Below are 26,326 nucleotides of genomic sequence, written 5' to 3'. Positions count from 1 at the left end.
GCAGAGTGCTACATTTCTCCTTTTTAACAATTGAGCATGTTATTCAGTGTATCTGCACTGGCTTAAAGAAAATGCATCTTTCTTTCAAGTTTATTTTGAACACACTAACAAATCAGCTTGAAGCACATTAAACAAATCAGTTTGAAACTAGAAAACGTTTTTTTTTCCCTACCGGAGGAAGAAAGTGGATGTGTTATTTGCTTTGATTGGGTCAGCTTTTTTCCATACACCTTGTTTGCTTGCCATGGATATGGACATAATATCCCTCAGCAGGATGAATGATGCCTTTGTGTATCTTGGTAGGACCGTGACGTTCCTGTTTCCCTGACAAGATTGTCGGGGGAGGGTTCGAGGAGAGGTGCTGGAGGAGGAAGCAAGTCTTCCCTGAACTCTCTTGGTTTCTCCTTTTTAATTAAAAGTCACGCTAAGTAAAAAATAGACCTTGCTCATCAGGACTGTAGATGAGGACTGCCCTCAAAAGACCCAGTACTGGAATTGGTACCACGTAGCCTTCAGACTTTACAGAAGCTTCTAAGATATCATGTGTCGGAAGGAACTGCAGATGTAGGTTTACTCATGATCATAATCATGTTTTATTAGCCAAGTATGTTTTGCAACATACGAGGAATTTCATTTGCCACACAGTCAAAAGCAACAGGACACACAAAATACATTTTAACATGAACATCCACCACAGTGACTCCCCCACATTCCTCACTGTGATGGAAGACGAAAAAAAGTTCAATCTCTTCCCTTCTTTGTTCTCCCGCGGTCGGGGGCCTCGAACCTTCCGTTGACGGGACGATCTTGGCTTCCGTAGCCAGCGGTCGGGCCCTCCGCGTCCGGGCGATCAAACTCCCACATCGGGGGGAATCTCAGCTCCCCGGCGTCGGCGATCTACCCCGGGTCAGGGCTGGTGGAACCTCCTGCGACTTTGGAGCTTCCCGACATTAGCCTCTACCCGAGACTGTGAGCTCCTCGATGTTGGAATCTACAGGCCACGGTTGGAGCATCGATCCCAGGCAAGGGATCGCAGGCTCCGATGGTAAGTCCACGGCCCCGCGGTGGGGCTCAAAGTCGGTCCCGAGTAAGGCCCGCCAGCTCCACGATGTTAGGCCGCAGAGCGACCGGAGATACGATTCGGAAAACAATCGCATCTCCGGCAAGGTAAGAGATTGGAAGAAAGTTTCCCCCGACCCCCTCCCCACCCCCCACATAAAACAAACCTGAGAACATTTACACAAACTTTTAAAACACACTAAAAATAACAAAAAAGACGAAAAGACTGACAGACCATTGGCGAGGCTGCCATCGCTGACGGAACCACCCGAAGATAGACACAAAAAGCTGGAGTAACTCAGCTGATCAGGCAGCGTCTCTGGAGAGAAGGAATGGGCGACGTTTCGGGTCGAGACCCTTCAGATTGAGAGTCAGTGGAAAGGGAAATGTTTCCCATTCCCCTGACTCTCCGTATGAAGAAGGGTCCCGACCCGAAACGTTACCGATCCCTTTCCTCCAGAGCTGATGTCTGACTTGCTGAGTTACTCCAGCTTTTTGTGTTCATCTTTCTCTTGCTAAGTTTTGTTCTGCCCCACCTTTCTTTTCCAGCTTTGTCAGCCCTGTCAGCTTGAAGTAGGTATCAGGCCCAAAATGTCACCTGCCCATTCCCTCCACAGATGCCGACTGACCCGCTGAGTTCCTCCAGCAGGCAAAATGTGTGGGAAGAAACTGCAGATAGTGGTTTACACCGAAGATAGACGCAAAATGGAGGGACTGGGCTAGTATACACTGGAATTTAGAAGGATGAGAGGAGATCTTATCGAAACGTATAAGATTATTAAGGGGTTGGACACGTTAGAGGCAGGAAACATGTTCCCAATGTTGGGGGAGTCCAGAACAAGGGGCCACAGTTTAAGAATAAGGGGTAGGCCATTTAGAACTGAGATGAGGAAAAACTTTTTCAGTCAGAGTTGTGAATCTGTGGAATTCTCTGCCTCAGAAGGCAGTGGAGGCCAATTCTCTGAATGCATTCAAGAGAGAGCTAGATAGAGCTCTTAAGGATAGCGGAGTCAGGGGGTATGGGGAGAAGGCAGGAACGGGGTACTGATTGAGAATGTTCAGCCATGATCACATTGAATGGCGGTGCTGGCTCGAAGGGCCGAATGGCCTCCTCCTGCACCTATTGTCTATTGTCAAAATGCTGGAGTAACTCAGCGGGACAGGCAGCATCTCTGGAGAGATGGAATGGGTGACGTTTCGGGTCGAGACCCTTCAGTCTCAACCCAAAATGTCACCCAATCCTGCCATCCAGAGATGCTGCCTGTCCCGCTGAGTTACTCCAGTGTCTATCTTCGAGTTCCTCTCGCTATTTGATTTAAGGGTGCGTCCAGTGGAGGTGGGGTGCAGGGACTTTGTAGCCAGTTCCATCGCAAGGCTCCTGAGGGAAGTAGGAGTCAGAGGGCAGGCCCAAAGGAGGGCAATCAAAGAACTTGCCAATGCCGCCGAACGGAGCAGTCACTGGCTGTGGCTGAAAAGAAAAGATACTGTCTGGGCTGCCGCGTGACCATCTAGAGGCTAACCATAAGACACACACCCAGGTCTGATCACCCTGCAATGGTGGGCCTGCCTCGACTGAGGGTGTCTTGTGATAAAAGGCCGAAACACCCAGTGACGTTGAGGTACACAACTGAAGATGTGTCTGAATGGTAGCAACATCACCTAGTGGTCACCCCCAAGAACAACACCAGTCAATTGTAGTGCAAACCTTAGGGATTGTAACATCTAGTCCTACTAATCAATCTGTCTAAATATTGTCCATTGGACAGCTCCACCTTCTGGTCAATTCGAGAACAGTTAACATGCATCGAATTGGAACTGAATGCATTTGTGGGAAGGCAGTTCTTGCCTTCTAGTTGTTAAACTGACATTTTGTTCTCTACATTGTTAAATAGACCATTAATTCCACTGGAGCCTCGACAATTGAGAAGTTTGAAATAACGCTCTGTAGTTCATGTTTTTTTCATTGTTAAATGGACACCCTTCACATCTATAAGCTTTGGAAGCTGACATTTGGTAATGTCATTTGATGGGTTTAACTTGGATAACTTTGTACGATCCATGGATTGATGACCCAGAGGCACAAGTTCAAACACCAGCTTAGCACCTGGGGAATTTAATTTAATTTAATTTATTAAATAAATCAGGAATTAAATAACCTGGTTAATTTATGCTTGTCAGGGGTGGAAAACTACTATAGACAATAGACAATAGGTGCAGGAGGAGGCCATTCGGCCTTTCGAGCCAGCACCGCCATTCAATGTGATTATGGCTGATCATTCTCAATCAGTACCCCGTTCCTGCCTTCTCCCCATACCCCCTGACTCCACTATCCTTAAGAGCTCTATCTAGCTCTCTCTTGAATGCATTCAGAGAATTGGCCTCCACTGCCTTCTGAGGCAGAGAATTCCACAGATTCACAACTCTCTGACTGAAAAGGTTTTTCCTCATCTCCGTTCTAAATGGCCTACCCCTTATTCTTAAACTGTGGCCCCTTGTTCTGGACTCCCCCAACATTGGGAACATGTTTCTTGCCTCTAACGTGTCCTACCCCTTAATAATCTTATATGTTTCGATACTGCTGCACTTTGCCTACTCGATAAGTCAGTGTTGATCAGCAGCGTTATGAATGGCTCTTTACAGGGTGGCACGGTGGCGCAGCGGTAGAGCAACTGCCTTACAGCGCCAGAGACCCGGGTTCAATCCCGACTACGGGTGCTGTCTGTACAGAGTTTGTATGTTCACCCTGTTATTGCGTGGGTTTTCCCAGGGATCAGGTTTATAGGTTAATTGGCTTGGTGTAAATGTAAATTGTCCCTAGTGTGTGCAGGATGGTGTTGATGCTCGGTCAGTGCGGACTCAGTGGGCCGAAGGGCCTGTTTCCGCGCTGCATCTCTAAACTAAACTAAACTAAGCACTCAGGAAATCCACAGGGTTGCTGGGGGAATGGGCAATCTTTACACAGACAACACCAGAGGTCAGGATTGAACCTATATATCGCTGGAAACTGAGGTGGCAGCTCTACCAGCAGCTGCACTGTGCTTTTCCAGTAAAGGGGGGAAGGCCTACCACAATCATTAAAAAAAATGTAAACGCTTTACTTGCAAGTTTCTCAAAGAAAGTGATCACCACGTGCCAAGACTTGTTGATGTAAAAGACACTAAAAGCTGCTAATTCATTACTGTAAAATCTGAAGATGGACACAAAATGCTGGAGTAACTCAGCGGGGCAGGCAGCATCTCTGGAGATACTGCCATTCCTTCTCTCCAGAGATGCTGCCTGTCCCGCTGAGTTACTCCAGCATTTTGTGTCCATCTTCGGTGTGAACCAGAATCTGCAGTTCCTTCCTATACACTGTCAAATCAGACTTTGCTTTTGTACATTGTAGGTAGGTAGAAATTAAAATCTGTTGGAATTGGCATTTTGATTATACAAGAGGACTATAAATTTGATGTTGAGTGGAAATTCTGGTGAAATGTTACCACAGTAACGAAGGAATTTCTGCATAACATATTGTGGTCAGTCCCTGCCCGATAATAGACTGGGAATATCTGAGAAATTCACAAATTATTCTTACCTCAAGGTTCATTGTAGTAAGGTACTTGATGCCACAATATTTGTGTTTAAAAAAATTCATACAGAGATTTCTTCCTCTATTAGTTCAGCTTAGTTTATTAGGGCTGCACGGTGGCGCAGCGGTAGAGTTGCTGCCTTACAGCGCCGGAGACTCAGGTTCGATCCTGACTACGGGCGCCGTCTGTACGGAGTTTGTACGTTCTCCCCGTGACCTGCGTGGGTTTTCTCCGAGATCTTCGGTTTCCTCCCACACTCCAAAGACGTGCAGGTTTGTAGGTTAATTGGCTGGGCAAATGTAAAAATTGTCCCTAGTGGGTGAAGGATAGTGTTAATGTGCGGGGATCGCTGGGCGGCGCGGACTCGGTGGGCCGAAGGGCCTGTTTCTGCGTTGTATCTCTAAATCTAAAAAAAAAAATCTAAAAAAATTATTGTCACGTGTACAGTGAAAAGCTTTTGTTGCGTGCTTTCCAGTCAGCAGAAAGACAATACATGATTACAATCGAGCCGTTTACAGTGTATAGATACATGATAAGGGAATAAAGTTCAGTGCAAGGTAAAGCCAACAAAGTGCGATCAAGGATAGTCTGAGTGTCACCAATGAGGTAGATAGTAGTTCAGCACTGCTCTCTGGTTGTGGTAGGATGGTTCAGTTGACTGCTGTGGATGCAACGCAACGCAAATAACTTGCGAACTTGTGTCAAATGCCTTAGGGCGACACAAAATGCTGGAGTAACTCAGCGGGGGGGCAGGCAGTATCTCTGGAGAGAAGGAATGGGTGACGTTTCCCATTCCTTCTGTCTCACCTGGAAGGACCGTCGGGGTACCTAGATGGTGCAAACTAAAGCCAAAGTGCCGTGAGACCTGACGAGTATGGTGATTAATCCACTGAATGCTTTCAAACCAGATCCAGCAGTGGGAGCATAACCTGGAAAAGTTTAACGTGGACCTGTTTCGGATGCGCTGTTACCTGGCCAGCCTGCAAGGCGGTGAGCTGCCCAACCCCAAGAGCCTCCTTGCAGCAGCCAGCCGACCTTCCAAGATGGCACTCAGCAGACTGGGAATCTTCTCCGTATCGTCCTTCCATGCACTGGTAAGGATAGATTGTTTATTGAATTGAATTGAATAGATTTCATTAGCCAAGTGTGTGTACGTACAAGGAATTTGCCTTGGTGCTTTGCTCGCAAGTAACAACACGACATACAGTAGATAATTAAGAATAAAACGTTCATTTATCTGCTTATTCCCACAGCTCTCTGCCCATTTAGAACTGTACCTACAGTCACTACCAAACATATAGAAAATTGTACGCAATCTATAGTGGAATACATCTGCCGTTACACTGTGCTTCACACCAATAACCTGCTCACTCTGTTCAAAGGTTCAATGGACAATAGGTGCAGGAGGAGGCTATTCGGCCCTTCGAGCCAGCACCGCCATTCAATGTGATCATGGCATGGTTCAACACAGCATTTATCCAAATATTGACCAAGTTAAGTTTAGTTTAGAGATACAGCGCGGAAACAGGCCCTTCGGCCCACCGAGTCCACACCGACCAGCGATCCCCGCACACTAACACTATCCTACACATACTAGGGACAATTTACACTTATACCAAGCCATTCAACCTACATACCTGCACGTCTTTGGAGTGTGGGAGGAAACCAAAGATCTCGGAGAAAACACACGCAGGTCACGGGGAGAACGTACAAACTCCGTACAGACAGCGCCCGTAGTCAGGGTCGAACCCGAGTCTCCGGCGCTGCAAGCTCTGTAAGGCAGCAACTCTACCGCTGCGCCACCGTGCCGCAGTGAGATGAGAGTGACTGCCCTTGAATTCAAGCGGCATTGCGTAAGCCAAAGTTAGTGCTGTCAAAGAGAAAGAAGACCTTCAGTGGTTAGAAGCAACACCTCACACAGCAGATGTGGATAAGTGTGAGGTTATCCACTTTGGTGGTAAGAATAAGAAGGCAGATTATTATGTGAATGGTGTCAAGTTAGGAAAAGGGAACGTACAACGAGATCTGGGTGTCCTAGTGCATCAGTCACTGAAAGGAAGCATGCAGGTACAGCAGGCAGTGAAGAAAGCCAATGGAATGTTGGCCTTCATAACAAGAGGAGTTGAGTATAGGAGCAAAGAGGTCCTTCTGCAGTTGTACAGGGCCCTAGTGAGACCGCACCTGGAGTGTGCAGTTTTGGTCTCCAAATTTGAGGAAGGATATTCTTGCTATTGAGGGCGTGCAGCGTAGGTTTACTAGGTTAATTCCCGGAATGGCGGGACTGTCATATGTTGGAAGACTGGAGCGACTAGGCTTGTATACACTGGAATTTAGAAGGATGAGAGGAGATCTTATTGAAACGTATAAGATTATTAAGGGGTTGGACACGTTAGAGGCAGGAAACATGTTCCCAATGTTGGGGGAGTCCAGAACCAGGGGCCACAGTTTAAGAATAAGGGGTAGGCCATTTAGAACGGAGATGAGGAAAAACATTTTCAGTCAGAGAGTTGTGAATCTGTGGAATTCTCTGCCTCAGAAGGCAGTGGAGGCCAATTCTCTGAATGCATTCAAGAGAGAGCTAGATAGAGCTCTTAAAGATAGCGGAGTCAGGGGGTATGGGGAGAAGGCAGGAACGGGGTATTGATTGAGAATGATCAGCCATGATCACATTGAATGGTGGTGCTGGCTCGAGGGGCCGAATGGCCTACTCCTGCACCTATTGTCTATTGTCTAAGATGGTTGTAGTTGTCCAGCATTCAACTTGCCAACCCCTGAACATTATTATATCAGGTCACCTATGCAGTGTCGCAGACCAAAGCTTCACTAATGACCTTCTTTCCAGCACTCAGCTGGAAGTACGGATATTGACTAATAATTGAAGTTAGGTGGCCCGTCTGTCCGCAGCAAGGCCCAGATAACGTTTAGACTTGGGCTTATAAGTGGCAAGCCATATTCATGCCATAGGAATGACCATCATCAAATAGAGAGCGTATATTTGGCACGGTGGCGCAGCGGTAGAGTTGCTGCCTTACAACGAATGCAGCGCCGGAGACCCGGGTTCGATCCCGACTACAGGTGCTGTCGGTACGGAGTTTGTACGTCCTCCCCGTGACCGCGTGGGTATTCTCCGAGATCTTCTGTTTCCCCCACACTCCAAAACCCCTCAGGTTTGTAGGTTAATTGGATTGGTGTAAATTGTCTCCTAGTGTGCGTAGGATGGTGTTAGTGTGCGGGGATCACTGGTCGGCGCGGATTCGGTGGGCCGAAGGGCCTGTTTCCGCGCTGTATCGCTAAACTATATTTACTTACCCTTGATATTTAAAGACTGGACCATCACCAAGTAACCCACCATCAATGGCCAAGTGTCAACATTGGCAGAAACACATCTGTGGCTAAATGTAAGCATGTTCACAAGGGGTGTTAAAGCCAATCCATGTGCTATAAAATTGAATGATTCCTCAAAACTCTAAATTCAGTTGTTTGTGGAATGGCTGTTCTGACCGGTTTGGCTGATGACAGCAACAAATGCAATTGTTTAAAGCATCTGAATATAGGTCCTAACACGGTACTCCTAATATAATCAATTTCCAATCTCAATTTCGATCATCAGCCTTGCAACAAAATTATGGATCATTGATGACTTGACTGAGCTTGACCCTTAAGAGCTTAAGAGCTAGATAGAGCTCTTAAGGATAGCGGAGTCAGGGGTATGGGGAGAAGGCAGGAACGGGGTACTGATTGAGAATGATCAGCCATGATCACATTGAATGGCGGTGCTGGCTCGAAGGGCCGAATGGCCTCCTCCTGCACCTATTGTCTATTGTCACAGAGTGAGCAGGATATGAGAATCACTTTAAATATTGCAACACCACAAGTTTTTGTTTACCATTGCTTTAACATTTTTATAATTCAATATTAATGACATTTCATAGGCATGGAGTGATACAATGTGGAAACAGGCCTTTCGGCCCAACTTGCCCACACCGGCCAGCATGTCCCAGCTACACCAGTCCCACCTGCCCGCGTTTGGCCCATATCCCTCCAAACCTGTCCTATCCAGTTACCTGTTAAACGTTGGGACAGTCCCAACCTCAACTACCTCCTCTGGCAGTTTGTTCCATACACCCACCACCCTCTGTGTAAAAAGGTTACCCTCTCAGATTCCTATTAAATCTTTTCCCCTTCACCTTGAACCCGTGCCCTCCGGTCCACGACTCACCTACTCTGGGCAAGAGATTGTGCGTCCACCCGACCTGTTCCTTACAAAATTCTTAAGGGGTTGGACAGGCTAGATGCAGGAAGATTGTTCCCGATGTTGGGGAAGTCCAGAACAAGGGGTCACAGTTTAAGGATAAGGGGGAAGTCTTTTAGGACCGCGATGAGAACGTTTTTTTTCACACAGAGAGTGGTGAATCTGTGGAATTCTCTGCCACAGAGGGTAGTTGAGGCCAGTTCATTGGCTATATTTAAGAGGGAGTTAGATGTGGCCCTTGTGGCTAAAGGGATCAGGGGGTATGGAGAGAAGGCAGGTACGGGATACTGAGTTGGATGATCAGCCATGATCATATTGAATGGCGGTGCAGGCTCGAAGGGCCGAATGGCCTACTCCTGCACCTATTTTCTATTTTTCTATGTTTCTATGTTCCTCCCATGATTTTATACACATGTGTATTATATTTCGATTTGGAAAATACACAGGACTAGAAACGATATCGAAGCTTGAAACAATCAGAGTTGCGTAGAAGCACGTATCACTTTCTGTGGATGTTGAAAGTAAAATATCACATCGCCTGTTTTCTTTTGAAGAACTGTTCCAGGGACGAAGCAATGCTCAGAAAAAGAACACTCTCCCTGTCACAACGGATAAGAAGCAAAAAGGGCATCTTCTCATCGTTGAAGGGATTGGATGATCTGGGAAGGAAAGGGAAAGAAAAAGGACCAACGATTATGCAGGCATGTCCAACATTATCATATCATATCATATCATATCATATATCTACAGCCGGAAACAGGCCTTTTCGGCCCTCCAAGTCCGTGCCGCCCAGTGATCCCCGTACATTAACACTATCCTACACCCACTAGGGACAATTTTTACATTTACCCAGCCAATTAACCTACATACCTGTACATCTTTGGAGTGTGGGAGGAAACCGAAGATCTCGGAGAAAACCCACGCAGGTCACGGGGAGAACGTACAAACTCCTTACAGTGCAGCACCCGTAGTCAGGATCGAACCTGAATCTCCGGCGCTGCATTCGCTGTAAAGCAGCAACTCTACTATTTAATGAGTTGTTATTTATATAATTAACCTCACGTGTCTTGTTTAGTTTAGCGATACAGCGCGGAAACAGGCCCATCGAGTCCGCCCCGCCCAGCGATCCCCGCGCACTAACTACCCTACACACACTAGGAATGATTTTTTTTTTTGTTGCATTTACACCAAGCCAATTAACCTACAAACCTGTACGTCTTTAGATTTTAGATTTAGATTTAGAGATACAACGCGGAAACAGGCCCATCGGCCCACCGGGTCCGCGCCGCCCAGCGATCCCCGCACACTAACACTATCCTACACACACTAGGGACAATTTTTACATTTACCCAGTCAATTAACCTGCATACCTGTACGTCTTTGGAGTGTGGGAGGAAACCGAAGATCTCGGAGAAAACCCACGCAGGTCACGGGGAGAACGTGCAAACTCCGTACAGACGGCACCCGTAGTCGGGATGGAACCCGGGTCTCTGGCGCTGCAAGCGCTGTAAGGAAGCAACTCTACCGCTGCGCCCCTTGTTTTGAAGGTTTGGAATATTCAATCATAGAAAATGAACGTCGGTTAACTCGTGTTTAATTGGCATTAACTTTATTTCAGCATGAGTTTGATGGGTCTACGAACGTGCATTTTCCAGCATCGGTCTGGGATTGTTCTTCAGAGTGCACAGCTCGAGTCTGCTTCCCCAACAACCAGGCAGCGATCATCGCCATCAAGAATGATCAGACAGTGGAAGATGTGCTGATTATGGCTTGCAAGGTATTTTACCTTTTGGGAGAAAATAATTGTATACAAGCTTGCAAAGTTGCTGTGCATAAATGTGTCTTCACTTTTGCCTTCAGTTCTCAGCTCTTCAGATGAAATGGTTGACTTCTTGCTAGTTATACGACTTGCCTCTGTGATGTGGCCTATTTTCACTTTTATGACTTTGGATCTGATTACGGACATTATTCCAAGTCCGAACACTGCCGCCCAGTGATGATAATCTTCTTGCACATCAAGGGAGGATTAAATAAAAGCTCAAGTCACCCCACCGTGTCAATAAACCATGGCAATGACTTGCAAGCTTTTGTTATTAGCATCTTAAATGAGCCGAGTTTAGTTTAGTTCAGAGATACAGTGCGGAAACAGGCCCTTCGGCCCACCGAGTCCGCACCGACCAGCGATCCCCGCACATTAACTCTGAAGAAGGGTCTTGACCCGAAACGTCACCCATTCCTTCTCTCCTGAGATGCTGCCTGACCCGCTGAGTCATTCCAGCATTTCGTGAAATAAATACCCGCACACTAACGCTATCCTACACACATTAGGGACAATTTCACAATTATACCAAGCCAATTAACCTACAAACCTGTACGTCTTTGGAGAGTGGGAGGAAACCGAAGATCTGGGAGAAAACCCACGCGGGTCACGGGGAGAACGTACAAACTCCGTACAGACAGCACCCGGAGTCGGGATGGAACCCGGGTCTCTGGTGCTGCAAGCGCTGTAAGGCAGCAACTCTACCGCTGCGCCACCGTGCCGCCCCGAGCTAGTACACACGTACCGTGTGACATAGAAGCAGTGAGAATGTCCGCTTTGAATGGAATTCAATATTCATGCACCAATTGGACCCAAAGTTGTGTTTTAATTTTTTTTTAAGAGATGTAGTGCGGAAACAGGCCCTTTCGGCCCACCGGGTCCGCGCCGACCAGCGAGCCCCACGCACTAACACTATCCTACACCCGCTAGGGACAATTTTACATTTACCAAGCCGATTAACCTACAGACCTGGAGTGTACGAGGAAACTGAAGATCTCGGAGAAAGCCCACGCAGGTCACAGGGAGAACGTACAAACTCCGTACAGACAGCACCCGTAGTCGGGATCGATCCCGGGTCTCCGGTGCTGCATTCGCAGTAAGGCAGCAACTCTACCGCTGCGCCACCGTGCCGCCCTGAATGTTTGCATTCGTTTGGATAATTCTTGCTGAATTATCATTCAGTCCACTGCAATGCTCGGAGCGTTGATAAAACTAAACATACCCTGGCTTGGGAGGATTGACAGGGGAAAGTTAGGGTGGGAGGGTGGATGCAAGAAGAGAACGAGGAGATAAGGTGGCTGGTCATTGCCATTAGTATCGTGATGGACAAAGCCTGGCTTTGGGAATAAGGCCCCATAGAAACCAAAACTGTCATCCCTGCAGCTGCAGGAGATGTGCAAGGTCTTTAATGAGTATTAGACCAAGTTGGACACAAACCTCTCCTGCATTGGTGCAGCACCCTCTCCTCCCCCCTCCCCTCTCCCCTCTCCCCTCCCTCCCCTCTCCCTCTCCCCTCCCTCCTCCCTCCCCCTCCCCATTCCATCCCCCTCAACCCCCCCTTATCCACCCTCCTGCCCCCTCCCCCCTCCCTCCCTAGGAGATAGATATAAACTTTAAAATGTGAATAACTTAAAAAATACAACACCGATTTCAATTAAACTTCTTCCATTAGCACCAAAGGGACGACGGTGAGTAAGATGGGCCTAAAATTGTCGCGCTATCATGTATCGTTGTGGCTGTAGTTCAGGAACAAACAAACAAACAAACAAACAAAAAACGAGAGTTTTAGCATATAGATTTCTCCTCTGTTTTTACCATGGAGAAAGACACAAAGACTGGGGAACTTGGGGCAGTCATTGAAAATGTCTTGAGGTCTGTCATTATCGTTGAGGAGGTGCTGACCATCTAGATAGAAGGTAGATAAATCTCCCAGGCTTGAGCAGATATATCCGAGGACATATGTTGGAAGCCAGAGAAGAAATTGCCTGTGCCCTGGCTGAGATACACGAATCATCATTAGACATGGGTGAGATGCTGGAAGGCTGGAGGGCGGCAAACGTTTAAGAAGATGCTGCAAGGAAAAGCCGGGAAAATGTAGACAAGTGAGCTTGACATCTGTGGTGGGCAAGTTTCTGGAGAGGATGCTGAGGGATAAGATGTATACGCATTTGGATAGACAGGGGGCTGATGAGGGATAGTCAACATACATGGGAGTTTTTTGAAGAAGTAACCAAAAATATTGAGGGCAAAGCCTTAGATGTTGTCTAGATGGACTTCTGCAGGGCATTTGATAAGGTCGGCTGCTCTGGAATGTTAGATCGCAAGGGATCCAGGGGGAATTGGCAGAACGGATAAAGAGTAGAAACAAGGAAATGCAGATGCCGGTTTTCGAGAAGGCTGTGGAGGCCAAGCCAATGGATATTTTTAAGGCAGAGATAGATAGCTTCTTGATTAGTACGGGTTGTCACGGGTTATGCGGAGTAGGCAGGAGTAGGGGTTTAGGAGGGAGAGATCGATCGGCCATGATAGAATGGCCGAGTAGACTTGACTGGCCTAATTCTGCTCCGATCACTTTGGAACAAAAAAGGACACAAAGTGCTGGAGTAACTCAGCGATCAGGCAGCATCTCCCTGCCAATGTACAGGAAATCAGCAGATGAGGTAACACCTGTCCATTTACCTCCTCCCTTGCCTCTAACTAGGGACCCCTACGGTCCTTCCTGGTGAGACAGAGGTTCATGTCCACCTCCTCTAAGGCATTTGATATCCACAGCAGGCAACCAGAGAGAAGGGTCCCGACCCGAAACATCACCCATTCCTTCTCTCATTAGATTTACTCCAGCATTTTGTGTCTATCTTCGGATTAAACCAGCACCTGCAGTTCCTTCCTACACAAACTATCTACCTCATTGATGACCCTCTGACTATCCTGGATCGCACTTTGCTGGCTCTACCTTGCACTAAACGTTATTCCCTTATCAGGTATCTATCTGTACACTGTAAATGGCTCGATTGTAATCATGTATTGTCTTTCTGCCGACTGGATAGCACGGAATGAAAGCTTTTCACTGTACCTCGGTGCACGTGACAATAAACTCAACTGAACTCTACAGATGGGGGGAGTTTCAAAGGGGAAGGAAGCTGAGAATGAAAAGATAGATAAAAACGTTTAGGAATTTTCTTAGAGATACAGCGCGCAAACAGGCCCTTCGGCCCACCGGGTCCGCGCCGACCAGCGATCCCCGCACATTAACACTATCCTACACCCACTAGGGACAATTTTTAAAAACATTTTACCCAGTCAATTAACCTACATAACTGCACGTCTTTGGAGTGTGGGAGGAAACCGAAGATCTCGGAGAAAACCCACGCAGGTCACGGGGAGAACGTACAAACTCCGTACAGACGGCGCCCGTAGTCAGGATCGAACCTGAGTCTCCGGCGCTGCATTCGCTGTAAGGCAGCAACTCTACCGCTGGGCCACCGTGCCACCATTTACTTTTCGGAAATATGTTATTATAAAATCAATTGCAGGATTAAAGCTGTTAGTACAATTTGTTTTGTATGGAGCTTCTGTAATGTGCCAGCAAACATTTCTATCAAAATGAATAGTGATATATTTACTGCTGTTTAGTTCTCTGTCATATCCTTCATCAGTTACATAGAAACGTAGAAACTAGGTGCAGGAGGAGGCCATTTGGCCCTTTGAGCCAGCACCGCCATTCATTGTGATCATGGCTGATCATCCACAATCAGTAACCCGTGCCTGCCTTCTCCCCATATCCCTTGATTCCGCTAGCCCCTAGAGCTCTATCTTTTAAATCCATCCAGTGAATTGGCCTCCACTGCATTCTGTGGCAGAGAATTCCACAAATTCACAACTCTCTGGGTGAAGAAGTTTTTTCTCATCTCAGTGCCGCAAGTTCTGCCTTGACACACTCTGACAGATCACGTCCAATAGTGTAATCATATTTCTAAAAATGTCATGAACCATTTATAATCATCTGTGTTACAAAATTAACAGGAAACAATTGGAATGACCTTTTATGCAATCAGCAATTCAAATCAATTAACCACACTAATAGTTCGCTGTGTGACACTGAATGTGAATATAAATATGATATCTGATGAGAAGTTTTTAAAAATAATGGTTATTAAACTGTTTGATTAATTTTTTGAGGTCCTCAAGATTCTGCAAAAGTTTGAGAGAATAGAAAGGAAGCACTGAAAGGAAGCATGCAGGTACAGCAGGCAGTGAAGAAAGCCAATGGAATGTTGGCCTTCATAACAAGAGGAGTTGAGTATAGGAGCAAAAGGGTCCTTCTGCAGTTGTATAGAGCCCTAGTGAGACCGCACCTGGATAACTGTGTGCAGTTTTGGTCTCCAAATTTGAGGAAGGATATTCTTGCTATTGAGGGCGTGCAGCGTAGGTTTACTAGGTTAATTCCCAGAATGGCGGGACTGTCGTATGTTGAAAGACTGGAGCGACTAGGCTTGTATACATTGGAATTTAGAAGGATGAGAGGAGATCTTATCGAAACGTATACGATTATTAAGGGGTTGGACATGTTAGAGGCAGGAAACATGTTCCCAATGTTGGGGGAGTCCAGAACCAGGGGGCCGCAGTTTAAGAATAAGGGGTAGGTCATTTAGAACGGAGATGAGGAAAAACTTTTTCACTCAGAGAGTTGTAAATCTGTGGAATTCTCTGCCTCAAAAGGCAGTGGAGGCCAATTCTCTGAATGCATTCAAGAGAGAGTTAGACAGAGCTCTTAAAGATAGCGGAGTCAGGGGGTATGGGGAGAAGGCAGGAACGGGGTACTGATTGAGAATGATCAGCCATGATCACATTGAATGGCGGTGCTGGCTCGAAGGGCCGAATGACCTACTCCTGTAGGCCATTCCTACTCCGAATGGCCTACTACCTATTGTCTATTGTCTATAAAATGCTCACAAGATACAAAGTTAGGTATTTTAAACATCAACGTGGTTACGAAGCTTTAATGACAGCTCGGTCGGTGCTTTTTCACCCTTAGTGTGTCGGTGAATTCTTTGACGTGATGAGCTGCTCATTCAGTTGATGATGTTGCTGCTGCTAAAACTCCAGCAACCTTGTTAGCTGTTGTTCTGAAGGCAAAATGATGGTGGGGAAGGAGGAATGCACGTTAGATTTTGATGGATCTTTATGGTAACGTGAGATTAATGATGAGTTCCACTGATTTGCCATTGACTGTAAAATCTACGCCATCGTTCAGTGGCCACTCTCCACCCTGTGTCAGGTTCCATATTTGCTCTTCTGGAACATGCAAGGGCAAGAGCGTTTTATTGGAAAATAACTGCAGATGCTGGTGCAAATCGAAGGTATTTATTCACAAAATGCTGGAGTAACTCAGCGGGTCAGGCAGCATCTCAGGAGAGAAGGAATGGGTGACGTTTCGGGTCGCGACCCTTCTTCAGTCTGAGGCTGCCTGACCCACTGAGTTACTCCACCAAGTGTTTTATTGTCATGTGTCCCAGATAGAACAATGAAATTCTTGCTTGCAACAGCACAGCAGAATATGTAAACATAGTGCACTGTGAACAAAATAATAAACAAGAAAAAAGTGCAGTGTGTGTATATAAAGTGTGTATATATGCACCGACAAAGACATGCGCATATATGCACACGTGCATATGCATGTATATATATATATATGTATGTGTATGTGTATGTGAATATATATATATATACTAGACAAAGTGGACCCGTTGGGCCCAAACCTCTCCTGCATTGGTGCAGCACCCTCTCTCTTCAACCCCCCCCCCCTCCCCTCTCCCGTCTTACTCACTCCCCCCTCCCCCCCTCTCTCCTCCCCTCCCCCTCCCCCTCCCCTCCTTTTAAACTTTAAAATGTGAATAACTTTAAAAACATAAGACCGATTTCAATGAAACTACTTGCATTATCACTAAAGTGACAACGGTGAGTAAGGTGGGCCTAAAATTGTCACGCTATCGTGTACCGTTTTGGCTGAAGTTCAGTCACAAACAAGTTAACAAACGAGAGTTTTAGTATATAGATGAGTGCACACACACACACACACACACACACACACACACACACACACACACACACACACACACACACACACACACACACACACACACAACCCCCCCCCCCCCCCCCCCACCCCCAATGCCCCCAAGTATATGTAGTTCAGGGCTTATTTGAGGTTGTAGTGTTTAATAGCCTGGTGGCTGTCGGGAAGAAGCTGTTCCAGAACCTGGACGTTACAGTTTTCAGGCCCCTGTACCTTCTTCCCGATGGCAGGGGTGAAAGGAGTGTGTGACCATGGTGGTGTGGGCCTCGTTTTGAGGCAGTGACTCCTGTAAACCATCTTACTCTTTTTTTTAAATGTAGCAACTTACAAGACCTCAGGACGCTCCAGAATGCCCTCTGAATTGTTGTCACTGTTACGATGTAAAAAATGCAGCCACTATTTTGTTCACTCCAGGGTCACGTGGACAACGATGTGATAATGATCTAATTACTTTGAATGATGTAGATTGATTTTTCTGCCTTGGTAATGCAATATTCTCTTTCACTGCCACTTCAGTTTGGGAACTGAGCAGCAAGAAGAAGTGGAATCGCTTGTGCAAGATCATTTTAAAGACATTTTTAATTTTAATTGTGAATTTTTAAAAATTGCAAGCCTGTAGTGAGTGCAAATATTAATCAATGTCCCTCTCTCATGCAGATGAAGCAATTGAATCCAATTCATTACAGTATTCGCCTCAGAAGAATGGTACACAAAAATATGGAATATTACATTCCTAACCGGTTGGACTACATACAGGAGCAGGTAACACTTGGCACAATAGTTTAAATAAAATAGTTTTCTTCTCCTGAGGACACTTATCATGCTGTGTAGGACGGAACTGCAGATGCTGGTTTAAACTGAAGACAAACACAAAATGCTGGAGTAACTCAGGCAGCATCTCTGCCAAGAAGGAATGGGTGAAGTTTCGGGTCGAGACCCTTCTTCAGACTTCTCATACTGTTTGGCTTACTGCTAATAGCCTCCTGGCCATTCTATGTTTCAATTGAAAGGTACACAACATGGTCAAGATTAATAGAAGGTAGACAAAAAATGCTGGAGCAACTCAGCGGGTCAGGCAGCATCTCTGGAGAGAAGGAATGGGTGACGTTTCGGGTTGAGACCCTTCTTCAGACTGATGTCAGGGGAGGGGGCGGGACAAAGAAAGGAAGCAGTAGGAGACAGTAAGACTAGTGGGAGAATAAGAAAATAACCGCAGATGCTGGTACAAATCGAAGGTATTTATTCCCAAAATGCTGGAGTAACTCAGCAGGTCAGGCAGCATCTCGGGAGAGAAGGAATGGGTGACGTTTCGGGTCGAGACCCTTCTTCAGTCTGAAGAAGGGTCTCGACCCGAAACGTCACCCATTCCTTCTCTCCCGAGATGCTGCCTGACCTGCTGAGTTACTCCAGCATTTTGTGAATAAAGACTAGTGGGAGAACTGGGAAGGGGAGGGGATAGAGAGGGACAGAGGAACTATCTGAAGTTAGAGAAGTCAATGTTCATACCGCTGGGGTGATTGATATATCACTAATATTTTCATTCAATATTTTCTTTCAATTGCACCAAAGTTATCACCGTCAGCAATTACATTTTCTCTGAGAAATGTATTTCTCTTGAGAAATAATTTTATTTATTCCACTTGTACCTACATGGATTTTTTTTATTGCTTCATTTACAATCTTGCACTGATTCCAGTTTCCCCCTGCTGCATGAATCTATCCTTCCATCTCCCCTCCTTCAACATTCTACTGCCCTTCGATAACATTATTTGTTTACAATTGGTTCTCGCTGCTTCCTTCAGATGTAGTAAGTTGTGTGCAACTTTGCTTCAGTTTAGTTTAGAGATACAGCGTTGAAACAGGCCCTTCGGCCCACCGTGTCCGCGCCGACCAGCGATCCCCGCACACTAACACTATCCTACACACACACGAGGGACAATTTACGTTTTTGCCCAGCCAATTAACCTACACACATGTGCTTCTTTGGAGTGTGGGAGGAAACTGGAGCACCCGGAGAAAACGGGGAGAACGTACAAACTCCGTACAGACAGCACCCGTGGTCGGGATCGAACCCGGGTCTGTACTGCCTTTTTAGCAAGGCCACTTGCCACTGTGTGTGTTTTTCATCCTCCCGGTCCCTGCGTTTTATTTCACAGAAGCGGTTCGATCCTGACTACGAATGCTAACAGTGTGGAGTTTGTACGTTCTCCCTGTGACTGCGTGGGGTTTTTTTTCTCCAGATGCTCCGGTTTCATCTCACACTCCAAAGACGTGCACGTTTGTCGGTTAATAGGCTTCTGCAAATTGCCCCTCGTGTGCAGGATACGAAAGTGGAATGGGGTAGAACTGGTGTAGGGGATCGCTGGTCGGCGCGGACTCAGTGGGCAAAGGCCCTGTTTCCAATGCTGTGTCTCTGAACTAAGCTAAAGATTGATAATCATTGCTGTCATCTCGTACCCTTTCCTCAAATGTATATGACTCTCTTTTACGTGTAAAATTATAAAAGGACTGGACAAGCAAGATGCAGGAAAAATGTTCCCAATGTTGGGGGAGTCCAGAACCAGGGGCCACAGTCTAAGAATAAAGGGGAGGCCACTTAAAACTGAGATGAGAAAATAACTTTTTCACCCAGAGAGTTGTGAATTTGTGGAATTCTCTGCCACAGAAGGCAGTGGAGGCCAATTCACTGGATGAATTTAAAAGAGAATTAGATCGAGCTCTAGGGGCTAGCGGAATCGAGGGATATGGGGAGAAGGCAGGCACGGGTTACTGATTGTGGATGATCAGCCATGATCACAATGAATGGCGGTGCTGGATCGAAGGGCCAAATGGCCTCCTCCTGCACCTATTTTCTATGTTTCTATGTTTCTTTTCTATAACTCCAAACATTTGCAGCCCAATCCATCCTTGGGTATTCTTGCTCATCCATCAGCATTCAGTGGTTCAGTCTTCTGTTGTCCCCAAGTGTGGAATTTAAAATAACTTCTCCCATATCTTTGCAGCTTTGTAACCACTCTTCCCTTCCAGATCTCGTCTCTTCGCTGTTGTCGGGGAATAATTCTCCCATTTCAGCCATGAGTTTTAGATGATCTTTTAATCTAGATCTCTCTTCCCTCCATTTTCCGAAGCATCTCAAAGCTAAAGTTTTTTTTCCTTAAGAGATTCTATTGTATCATTGTGAACACATTATAGCCCCTGTTTATTTTCTACACAATCCAGTTAACGCATCTTAAGATACGACGCAAAACGGTGGGGGTAACTCAGTGGGACAGTTAGCATCTCTGGAGAGAAGGGACGGGTGACGTTTCAGATCAAGACCGGCCTTCAGTCTGAAGAAGGGTCTTGACCCGAAACGTCACCCATTTCTTCCTTCTCTCCAGAGATGCTGCCTGTCCCGCTGAGTTACTCCAGCATTTTGTGTCTACCCTCGGTGTAAACCAGCATCTGCAGTTCCTTCCTACACAAAACCCATCTTAAGTGTAGAAATTGATTTTGAAAAGTTGAACGTCTTTGAGTGTTGAGGGCATAAGCAAGTTTTCAAAGATTTTTGTCAGTAGCAACTTTTAGGATGAATAATATCCGTCTTCTTTATTACCGCAGTTGTTTGATGAAATAGAAATTACCACCATGAATATTTACCACATGCAGCTTGAGAGGAGGGGATCAGAAACTGTTTTTGGTAAGTGATGGGTACTTTGTTGTGCTTTATTTCCACCGTCATTCAGTGAGCTGACAAAGGTCACTGCCCTCTCTCATTGAGTCACTCTGCGTCATCTCCTGCTCTTGTGAAGCTCAACAGTGGTTAAGCAACTCGGTAGACTAAGCAACTCAGTGGATGAGAGTAAACAGTCTCTGGATCTTCAGCTGCTGCTCGATCCATTTAGCTCACTTTACTTTATTGTCAGGTGTACCAGGTACGGTGAAAAGCTTTTGTTGCACGCTGTCCGGTCAGTAGAAAGACAATACAGGTGTTCTCCGGCTCACGATGCTTCGACTTGCGATATTTCGACGTTGCGATGGCGCAAACGGCAGCGACCCGTTAGCCAGGCGCCGCTCGCTTCCGGCCACGTGATCGCGTGCATTAAATAGACAATAGACAATCGGTGCAGGAGGAGGCCATTCAGCCCTTCGAGCCAGCACCGCCATTCAATGTGATCATGGCTGATCATTCTCAATCAGTACCCCGTTCCTGCCTTCTCCCCATACCCCCTGACTCCGCTATCCTTAAGAGCACTATCCAGCTCTCTCTTGAATGCATTCAGAGAATTGGCCTCCACTGCCTTCTGAGGCTGAGAATTCCACAGATTCACCACTCTCTGACTGAAAAAGTTTTTCCTCATCTCCGTTCTAAATGGCCTACCCCTTATTCTTAAACTGTGGCCCCTGGTTCTGGACTCCCCCAACATTGGGAACATGTTTCCTGCCTCTAACGTGTCCAACCCCTTAATAATCTTATACGTTTCGATAAGATCCCCTCTCATCCTTCTAAATTCCAGTGTGTACAAGCCAAGTCGCTCCAGTCTTTCAACGTACGATATTTCGACGTACGATGTTTTCGGTTTGCAATGGGTTTCTCGGAACGTGACCCCATCGTAAGTTGACGAGCACCTGTACATGGTTACAATTGGGCCATTTGCAGTGTACATGATAAATGTTGCCGTAGGCGGTAGAGATTTCAGAGCCTGGAGCGATTGTAATATGTGAGTGCAGATCTGCTTTTGCGGCATGGCTCGCAAATAGTCGCCTGGGGTTGGGCGCCATCTTGGAAGCAACACTCAATGAAACGCCAAAAGAAACCGGATACTTGGATGTCATCCGGACATGAATAAATCTCTTTTTAGTTAGTTGGACACGTTAGAGGCAGGAAACATGTTCCCAATGTTGGGGGAGTCCAGAACAAGGGGCCACAGTTTAAGAATAAGGGGTAGGCCATTTAGAACGGAGATGAGGAAAAACTGTTTTCAGTCAGAGAGTTGTGAATCTGTGGAATTCTCTGCCTCAGAAGGCAGTGGAGGCCAATTCTCTGAATGCATTCAAGAGAGAGCTAGATAGAGCTCTTAAGGATAGCGGAGTCAGGGGGTATGGGGAGAAGGCAGGAACGGGGTACTGATTGAGAATGATCAGCCATGATCACATTGAATGGCGGTGCTGGCTCGAAGGGCCGAATGGCCTCCTCCTGCACCTATTGTCTATTGTCTATAGTTGAGCTGCTGTTGTCATTGTTAGCAGTGAATATCCAAATTTGTGTTCGGTTAGCTTTATCTCCACTGATATTGTGTCATGCAGACAATTCAATTGTGTCATGCAGACCGTAACTATCTAAATAAACAGTATTTATTGACAACTCCACTTCCACCAGCCATTTGGGATTCCAGAGTATCGGATGACTCACATTAAGGATTCTTTTGAGCAGGCAGTGAATTTTCTCAGACGTAAACTGTTTAAAGAGTAAAGGCAAGAGTAAAGAGTGAAAACATTTCAGCACCCATTAAGGGCATAGTGATTTATCCGGAAAACCGTGGGTGTGAGAGTAAGTGCGTGCAAGTCGTGGGTCCATTTGTCAAAGGTATCTGGTGGTGGTGCCCGAGTGTGGCCCTGATTTTTCTGCCCCTCCCCCAGACAATGGTGTTTATGAAGAAAAAGGAGGTGGGTTTTTGTGGAAAGCACATTGATATCGGGGAGGCGCAGCGGTAGAGTTGCCGCCTTACAGCGCTTGCAGCACCAGAAACCCAGGTTTGATCCCGACTACGGGCGCCGTCTGTACGGAGTTTGTACGTTCTCCCCGTGACCTGCGTGGGGTTTTCTCCGAGATCTTCGGTTTCCTCCCACACTCCAAAGACGTACAGGTTTGTAGGTTAATTGACTGGGTAAATGTAAAAATTGTCCCTAGCGTGTGTAGGACAGTGTTAATGTGCGGGGATCGCTGGTCGGCGCGGACCCGGTGGGCCGAAGGGCCTGTTTCCGCGCTGTATCTCTAAACTCTGTTGTGTCACATTTTGGTTTAGATAATAATTATTCACTCTTATCTGAAATTAACATTGAATAATGACATGAAAGATATTTTGATAATGAGTTGGACTTTAAGAGGAGCATTCCAAATATCCAGGGATTTTACTGTCTCCAAATCTTGCCAAAGTGGCAATATCAGGTAAACTGCAATGCATGTAACCCCCATTTTAATAAATGAACTAGACCAGGAAAAATGTTCCCAAAGACTGGGCTCCTATTCACTGGAGTTTAGAAGGATGAGAGGGGATCTGATAGAAACGTGTAAAATTGTGAAAGGACTGGACAAGCTGGATGCAGGAAAAATGTTCCCAATGTTGGGGGAGTCCAGATCCAGGGGCCACAGTCTAAGAATAAAGGGGAGGCCATTTAAAACTGAGGTGAGAAGAGACTTTTTCACCCAGAGAGTTGTGAATTTGTGGAATTCTCTGCCACAGAAGGCAGTAGAGGCCAATCCACTGGATGAATTTAAAAGAGTGTTAGATAGAGCTCTAGGGGCTAGCGGAATCAAGGGATATGGGGAGAAGGCAGGCACGGGTTACTGATTGTGGATGATCAGCCATGATCACAATGAATGGCGGTGATGGCTCGAAGGGCCGAATGGCCTCCTCCTGCACCTATTTTCTATGTTTCTATGATTTCTCCACGACCATAATGGAATTCAAATGTATATTTCTGGATCAGTGCTGACCTCTGGCTGCCCAGCTAGTAACTGAACCCAAATGCACAGTGGCCACAAGTGGGAGGGAAGCTATGGCAGAATGGTAGAAGCTCTCCTATGATACGAAACGATAGAACTCTATTAATCCCAGGAGGGAAATTGCATGAATCATGAAATTAAAATAACGAGTGGAAAGGATTGGGGATATGCAAAGATTAGGGAGGGGTGAGGGGTTTGGGGGGTCAGTCTCAGTCTACCCCTCGACAGAAGGGGGAGGGGTTGTACAGTTTGACAGCCACAGGAAAGCAGGATCTCCTGTGGCGTTCTGTGCTGCATCTCGGTGGAACCAGTCTTAGTTTATTTTAATTTAGAGATACAGCGTGGGAACAGGCCCTTCGGCCCACCGAGTCCGCGCCGACCAGCGATCCCCGCACATATTAATGCTACCCGGCACACACACTGGGGACAATTTTTACATTTTACCCAGCCAATTAACCTACAAACCTGCACGTCGTTGGAGTGTGGGAGGAAACCGAAGATCTCGGAGAAAACCCACGCAGGTCACGGGGAGAACGTACAAACTCCGTACAGACGGCACCCGTAGTCAGGATCGAACCCGGGTATCCGGCGCTGCATTCACTGTAAGGCAGCAGCTCTACTGCTCTGTGCCAGTCTGTTGCTGAAGGTGCTCCTCAGGTTGACCAGCGTGTCATGGAGGGGGTGAGCTGTATTGTCCAGGATGCTCCGCAGTTTGAGGAGCTAAAGAGCTCTTTGAAATTCCACTTGGTGCCCGCACTAATCCAGCCTGCCCAGGGTGTTCCCTGGCACCTGGTCACTTGACTGGGGTTACATGTGGGCGCAGGAATGTCTGGTCCTATCATTTGACATGCCCCAGATTGGGTGGGATTTGGAATGGGAAGACAGCAGAGGGTGCTGATCCCTTAACGATCCATTTCAATCACCTCATATTTCGCCTGGGCAGCTTGCAGCCCAGCGGTATGAACATTGACTTCTCCAACTTTAGATAGTTCCCCTGTCCCTCTCTTCCCCTCCCCCTTCCCAGTTCTACCTCTATCTTCCTGTCTCCACCTATATCCTTCCTTTGTCCCGCCCCCCTGACATCAGTCTGAAGAAGGGTCTCGACCCGAAACGTCACCCATTCCTTCTCTCCTGAGATGCTGCCTGACCTGCTGAGTTACTCCAGGATTTTGTGAATAAATACCTTCGATTTGTACCAGCATCTGCAGTTATTTTCATACACTTCCAACGAAGTAGCCAGCAGGCACAGAGAAATTAGCCCATAATCCCTGTTGCTTTGTTATCTCTTTTTAGGGTCTTTCTTGTTAGTTTAGTTTTGAGACACAGCACACAAATAGGCCCTTCTGCCCACCAAGACCCCACCGACCACTAGCACACACTGCACACGAGGGACAATTTAGAATTTTTACCGAAGCCAATTAACCTACAAACCTGTACGTCTTTGGAGTGTGGGAGGAGACCGGAGCACCCGGAGAAAACCCAGGCAGGTCACGGGGAGAACGTACAAACTCCGTACAGACAGCACCCGTAGTCAGGATAGAACCCGGTTCTCTGGCGATGTAAGGCATCAAATCTACCGCTGCGCCACCCTTTTTTATTTTAAAGATACCTGGAATGTTTTGTATTTTAGTCTATAAGTGTCGTTCAAGAATGGAAAAGACGGTCACAAGATGATGCAAATATTTCATATTTTTACAGAGCTGTTTTTGTTACAAAATAGTAGTCTTTCAAATTGTTTGACCAAAACCATTTACTTTTTCAAATGTTTTGATGCAATTGATAAAAAAATAAATAATTATTGGCTAAACTGTGGCTGCTGAATTAATAAAGGGGTTACTGATTCCCTGCCCTCCTGATCACGCATGATTTCACATGTTTGTTATGTATAATGTTAGTTTATGATATAACATAAAATAAGGTCATAAGTTATAGGCGTGGAATTAGGCCATTCAGCCCATCAAGTCTACTCCGCCATTGTATCATGGCTGATCTATCTCTCCCTCCTAACCCCTTTCTCCTGCCTTCTCCCCACATCCCAGTGGTCACGGTGGTGCAGCGGTAGAGTTGCTGACTTACAGCGAATGCAGCGCCGGAGACCCGGGTTCCATCCCGACTACGGGTGCTGTCTGTACGGAGTTTGTACGTTCTCCCTGTGACCTGTGTGGGTTTTCTCCGAGATCTTCGGTTTCCTCCCGCGCTCCAAAGACGTACCGGTTTGTAGGTTAATTGGCTTGGTAAACGTAAAAATTGTCCCTAGTGGGTGTAGGATAGTGTTAATGTGCGGGGATCGCTGGTCGGCGCAGACCCGGTGGGCCGAAGGGCCTGTTTCTGCGCTGTATCTCTAAATCTAAAAAAAACCCTGACACCCGTACTAATCAAGAATCTATCTATCTCTGCCTTAAAAATATCTATTGACTTGGCCTCCACAGCCTTCTGTGGCAAAGAATTCCACAGATTCACCACCCTCTGACTAAAGAAATTCCGCCTGACTAAATAAAATGTTAGTTTATGATGTCAAAATCTTAGAGAAATGTTATATATATATATTGTATTTTCCTGCAACTTTGCAGGTTTAGAACAGGAAATTTGTGTTATTGTTGCACTGTTATCATCCTGCCAGTTGCTGTGTGAGCCTAAAGTGCAGAATCATAGAGGAGCCTCCATAGGTCACATAACGGGGAATACGCCCTGATCTTTATCAATGGGGACAGTGTGGAGAGAGTGTCCAGCTTCAAGTTTCTGGGCACTCACATTTCGGAGGACCTCACATGGTCCAATAACACTGCTGCGCTGGTCAAGAAGGCACAGCAACGACTGTTCTACCTGAGAACACTGAAGAAGTCTG

The 26,326-nt window shown here is 46.4% G+C and overlaps 1 protein-coding gene across 1 annotated transcript in view; it reads left to right on the top strand.

Annotated features, from left to right (window-relative positions):
- LOC144596888 (rho guanine nucleotide exchange factor TIAM2-like) overlaps positions 1-26,326 on the top strand; it is a 95,036-nt gene that overhangs the window by 13,507 nt on the left and 55,203 nt on the right. The window contains exons 5-9 of the mRNA XM_078405754.1: positions 5,537-5,722; positions 9,435-9,581; positions 10,499-10,657; positions 17,433-17,537; positions 20,376-20,454. Coding sequence (XP_078261880.1) covers positions 5,537-5,722; positions 9,435-9,581; positions 10,499-10,657; positions 17,433-17,537; positions 20,376-20,454 — 676 coding nt within the window. The remainder of the gene's footprint in view (positions 1-5,536; positions 5,723-9,434; positions 9,582-10,498; positions 10,658-17,432; positions 17,538-20,375; positions 20,455-26,326) is intronic.

The sequence above is a fragment of the Rhinoraja longicauda genome, chromosome 9 (assembly GCF_053455715.1).
Source record: "Rhinoraja longicauda isolate Sanriku21f chromosome 9, sRhiLon1.1, whole genome shotgun sequence".
In the NCBI taxonomy this organism is placed as follows: Eukaryota; Metazoa; Chordata; class Chondrichthyes; order Rajiformes; family Arhynchobatidae; genus Rhinoraja; species Rhinoraja longicauda.
Note: the sequence above shows the minus strand (reverse complement) of the source record. Positions and strands in the feature narration are given on the sequence as shown.